Source organism: Pygoscelis adeliae, unplaced genomic scaffold (assembly GCF_000699105.1).
Source record: "Pygoscelis adeliae isolate BGI_AS28 unplaced genomic scaffold, ASM69910v1 Scaffold171, whole genome shotgun sequence".
NCBI lineage: Eukaryota > Metazoa > Chordata > Aves > Sphenisciformes > Spheniscidae > Pygoscelis > Pygoscelis adeliae.
In genome coordinates this window covers 941,915-947,395 of record NW_008824186.1, presented here as the reverse complement: position 1 = coordinate 947,395, position 5,481 = coordinate 941,915, and the positions used below count along the sequence as shown (strand labels likewise).

At 35.2% G+C, this 5,481-nt stretch overlaps 1 protein-coding gene across 4 annotated transcripts in view; it reads right to left on the bottom strand.

The window, feature by feature from the left end:
- Positions 1 to 63: 63 nt before the first annotated feature.
- The window catches only part of FAR1 (fatty acyl CoA reductase 1), a 27,452-nt gene continuing 22,034 nt past the window's right edge, over positions 64 to 5,481 (bottom strand). For all 4 annotated transcript variants that reach the window (XM_009334489.1, XM_009334490.1, XM_009334491.1 and 1 more), the window contains exons 10-11: positions 3,976 to 4,103; positions 64 to 2,048 (exon numbers count right to left, since the gene is read on the bottom strand). In XM_009334489.1, the coding sequence (XP_009332764.1) occupies positions 1,886 to 2,048; positions 3,976 to 4,103 (291 nt within the window). In that variant the 3' untranslated portion in view covers positions 64 to 1,885. The remainder of the gene's footprint in view (positions 2,049 to 3,975; positions 4,104 to 5,481) is intronic.

The following is a 5,481-nucleotide window of genomic DNA, read 5'->3' as shown; positions in this document are numbered from 1 at the left end:
CATACTTTCAGGTCTAGTAATATACTTGGGGAGGCAACTAAAAGTGTAATACACCTAATGTACTTGTTAAAGTGTAACATCTTCAATCACCGAAGCCATAATTTATTTTCAGCCACAGTCAGAGGTCTCTCACACAAGGTGTGGTCCTAGACCATTTAGGTTTTTCATCACTAGCTTTATATATACACAGGTAGTTTTAAAAAGGAATTACAGCTTAACTACTTACTACAGAATATTGAGCTTCAGCAAGGAAGCCATTATCTTTTCAAAATGAGATATACACCTGCACGAAAGGTGCTCTCTTTAAAGTAAGAGTTTTCACAAAAATAGCAAAATAAGTTCTTTACATACTTAATTCAAATAGGACAAAAAACTACCAAGGGCAAGTATAATGTAGCTCTTGTGTGATTAAGTCATTATTTGCCTTTCCAAGCAGATTCAAGAACATATTAATCAGTATAAACTGATTTTAATGAACACACACTGGGCAAGGGTGCTGGTCAGTGCATCAATTAGAGGAACATTACAGTGTTCTCAGATAGAATTCTGTGCAACCAAAATTTAAAGGGATCTTCACATATTGCCTTAAACAAGGATTCAATCTTTTCTTACAACTTGCTATTTTCACAAATGTTTTCCCTACTGAAACAAAGTAACATGCGGAAAAAACAGATTTTTTCAGATTTAAACCTAATAATTTAGTTAAAAGATAGATGGAAGAATTGTTAACATACTTTCATTCTGAAGCAAGATGCATCTTGCTCTGCTTGCCCAGTGAAATGAGAGGTTTTACTGGGGCAGGGATGAGAAAGTATGCTTATGCATTGGTGGTGTCCATGCATCAAATTTCATAGCTCAGAGATTTAAAAAATTATTAATTCAGGAATTATTTGCTAACATTGCTTAGAATTTAAAAACAGGTATATCTCTTAATGAAAGCATACAGTTTTGCCCAACTACTATTACCAGTAATATAAATAGCAACTAAGCATAATAAATTCCTTTCAAATACATTTACCTTTTGAAGTCAGAAGTGTAACAATCAAGTGCTGGCTCTGTGTTCTCAATAAAAATCATTAAAAAAAGAGGACGGTCAATGACTTTATTTTTGCCCCCCCCAGGGTTACATTTCCTTTTATCTGCTCAATGACAGGATCAATTCTGCTTTCAGAGAAGCAAATTGTTCATGCTGAAATAAATGCAAGTTGGACACAGCCAGTTTTAGCACAGAACTGAATCACTAAGTGCATTCTGAAGATCAGATTGAACAAAAGGCCTTTCAGTAATTAAGGAAGGTTGGGTGGTTTATTTTTTTTCGTTTAAAGCAAAGTAGGCACCATAGTTGCATCCCTACTTTGACAAAGGAAGAAGTAGCGAAAAGTAAAGACAAATTTAAAGAGTCCTCAAATAATTTTTTTCAGGAGATCCACCATCATTTATACACTTTTGCAACTTGTATAACCCTTTGTAATTTAGAAAAATTTCAAATAAATAGGTCTACAGCAACTAGCAACTACTAAGTCAATATTTATCTTGCTCAATGTGGAGTAAAACTTAAAAAAATCATGTTAAGGCAGATTTCAAACAAACTTGTTCCAAATTGCACAGTTATGTTGGTCAGTGGTCTAAAATGTTTTCTCCAGGTCAAAGAGTTAAAGTTATTTAAATGCTTGTCTAATGCCAATTCACCCTGGCACTTGACCATTTTATTTTCCTCTGTTTCCAGGAAGATACACAACTAACATTACATATACTATACTGTATATTTCGCACTCCAATTTAAGATGAAATTATGCTTTTACAAAATGTGAGATGACTACATGTTACAGGCTTTGTGCAGTTAGACCACCATATGCATAGATGTCCTAATGCTAAATTCTCTTCTTCAGTATCTCATAGTACTGGAGGCTCTGAAGTAGGAGAGGAACTTGTAACACAGACTAACCACAAAGTACCAGATATTTCTTGCCATTTGTGATCTTGCAATAAAGATACGCCAGATCAGGATCACAAGAACTGTATTGAAGCCATAGCGTATATTCCTTAACCTAGGGAAAAACAAAAAGAATAATTAAAAGCCAAGGTACCAAGACTTAGAGTGTTCTTTTTTCCTGTAAAAATTAACTTCTAAGGTAGAATTTAATTTGTTCATCTATTCATCTCAAGATAGATTGTGAGTGGTATTAAGTGAATGACGGAAGCTAATAAATGAAGGACCAAACAGATAAGGCTTTTCCATAGTTCACTGCTGAAAAGTGGAACGCATGAAAACTAAGGAAAAGAGCCAGCGCCGTAACTAACCACATGTACTTCTGCTTTATAGCTGCTTGATAAAAATCTCTTAAAGCCAAGGTCACACTTACCTATAGAAGGCTGCCATCCACCCCAAAGACAAGGAAATATTTAACACTATGAACTCCCCTCCACATATTTAAAACTTTATATATGTGGATGTAACTCCAACTGCCACTGACAAAAAAAACCAAACCACATCACAGTATTTTCCAGCCACAGAGCTTGGAGTCTTCACTGGAATTTTAAACTCATTCCTTCTCAGGGAGCTATATTTAAAGATTAGGAGAAACTAAGTGTCCTTTTAGGGCAACTGTGACTTTTAGCAATCTTCTCACATGTAAAGATGGAAGCTTCAAGACAAACAGCAACCAGAATTTGCTCAGATTTCTTAGAAACAGAGTAATCCCTTTGGTTCAGTGGATCATGACAATCTGTATTTTAAAGGCAGCTCTTTTTAAGGAAATACTCACTGCCCTTATCTTCTTTTACAGGTAGGCTGGGTGCTACTATAGCCAGACCTTCCTCTAGTAGGAAGGTCTACCTTCCTTCCTTATTTGTAGGAAAAACAGTGTAGTTCAGATTAGTTAGAATTGAGAGCTAGATGGTGACAGAAGAGACCAACTTAATACCTCAGAGTAAGTATATGTTAGAATCTAAACCTCTTGCAAAATAATCCACTTATAAACAGAGAGCTGGGGGCAACCAGATGCTGTTCCAATACATGACTATTTCTCATGTTATTTTTGGTATGATCCTTTGTACAAAGAATGGCAACTGTATGATAACTCCTATGCATTTAACAGCATCTAAATTAAAAAAAAAAAATCAGAAGGGGACACCTCTTCAGCTATCCCCACCATTCTCAAAGATTACCATCTTTCAAAAGCGTATTTGAGATTGTAACATATCATGCCAATCCACTCTACAACTGCAAATCCTTGTCTTTAGAAGAATCACATAATTAATGACCTAGACCATTTCTCTCTGTGCTATCAGGATAGCAGATGTGAAGTAGTACTGCAGAACAAGATTAATCACTTATTTCACTCTTTCAAGAGATAAATCAAAAAGTCTATAACTGTCATTATGAATCAGCCAAGACCAAAACAAGGACAACCGTGCCAGTAAAATTCTGGACAGTAACAATGCATTAAAACTGGAAGAGTTAAGCCACAGATAAAAGGCTAAGAGAAGTAATCTTAGAGCAACAACATCAAAGTTTCCTGCTCTGAGGTGGAAAGTCCATGTCTGTTTACTCACCTGCTTCAAAAGATCACATTCCCAGAAGAAACAACTATTGTTCTATTAAACCTCCTTAACTGAACAAGCCATTCTGACCTTGTGTTACTGTGTGCCTTTTTACCTTCCAAAAGATACTTGGGTAAAATCGGAAACCTGGATTCCAGTATACACTAGTGATCAGAGCTACAACCATAATCCCAGACTCATGCTGTAACTATTAATACTGAGAGCAACTCAGAAGCAACAAATAGAACAAGATGGATGACATCTGACTTCTTTAGAAAACACTTCAGACCACTGGAATGGAACAGAAGAATTCTGGAAGACCTAAACAGGTGCTATAAAGAACAATTAAGTCATGACATCGAAAAGCAAAACTTGACAAGGGCAGGAAAATACAGAAGATATAGACAAAGGGATATAAAAATTTATACTTACTTATTCAAGTGTTTCCTAGCTGCAGGGAGGCCAGACATTTCTTCATTCAGCACATATTTCTTCGTTCCCATGCAGTAATTTTCCATGTATTCTGCCCAATGTAGTTGTCGAACGTCAAAATTAAATGTCTGCATAAAATAAAAGCTTTTGCTGTTAGTTGCCTAAAAATTCACCTGCTATATGCAATAAAGGAAAAGAATAAATGCCTTTATACCAGATAATTCCAATTTGTCTTTGATGCAAGAAAGTTATCTTGTCCTTAATCATAAGAACAATCCAGATTTAGATCCCACTTCTGATTCAGCCACCAGCTTCTTATACCATCTCTTCCAAATTTCAACCATTTCATGCCTTCATTTCCTCCTCAGCAGTAATATTCTTCCCCCCACTTCCAAGTGCACTGCTTTCCCATTTCACCTGTCTGTAAGGAATTCCACTCTAGAAACAACTATTTTCTATTATGTTTTTTCCTTTTAAGCAACAAAATAATTCTAATATGCTATAGAATAAACACTGCTCTGTGCCAAGTTCACTGTTTGATAAATGCAGAGTTCTTTTAGCTGTGCTTATAGTTGTACAGCTATATTTTAAAAAGAACCATGTGAGTATCTTCCTCAGGAGAGAAAGTTACTACAGTAAATTCACAACTCAAGTTTTTCACTGATGTATTGATTTCCTCATCTCAAGATTCTACAATAACAGCTGTTTTAAGTCCCAATAAATACCAAGATTTTCCTAGCAGGTTTTTAACTCTGCCAATTTTGTTTCAGGTAAAAGAATAAGCAAGATCATTACAGGAACAAGAGACAAGTAAACAGGTTTGTGCAGTGAAACTGTACTCAGCTTTAGAAGTTGTTATACATACACTATATCCCCAAGTCCATGCTTCCAAATAAGCTGCTTAACAGCATGGCAGGCGTGTTATAAGGTATGATGAAAAATAAACCCATTACAGTTCTGAAGACAATCCCTTAGTGAGTCTTTGTAATTTAACATTGTTTGTAAGTTAAAGGCCAGCATGTAGTTCTAGTAATGATACATACATGCTAAACAGCCTTCTAGTACTGGTAAAGTTATCAGAATCTCTCAATTAAACTTTATTTTCCATAATATATCATCATAGCAAGAGTGTAGAAGAAATAAAAAGTTTCAACCATTATTCAACTAGTTCTTTACTGCTATATGCACATCTTATTGAAAATTCAGCTAATTGAAAATACTAACAGTCCAAAGCTCTGGGGCTATTTTGGTTTTGTTTTTTAAACTTGTCCTGGACTTAAGTTGCTGGAGGAGGTGAGAGAGGGAGGAAAATACTCTCCACACAAGAATTACCAAAAGCTATACTATTTCTTACTTTTAGACAGTTTATTTAGAAGTTCAGTAGCTTTTCTTCAACTTAACTATAGAACTAGATTCTGGAAAACACATGAATAGGAAAGACATCTTAAAGATGACAAAACCATTCCAAATGCAGAAGGGAATTTGAGTTTTTAAAACATGATTTTT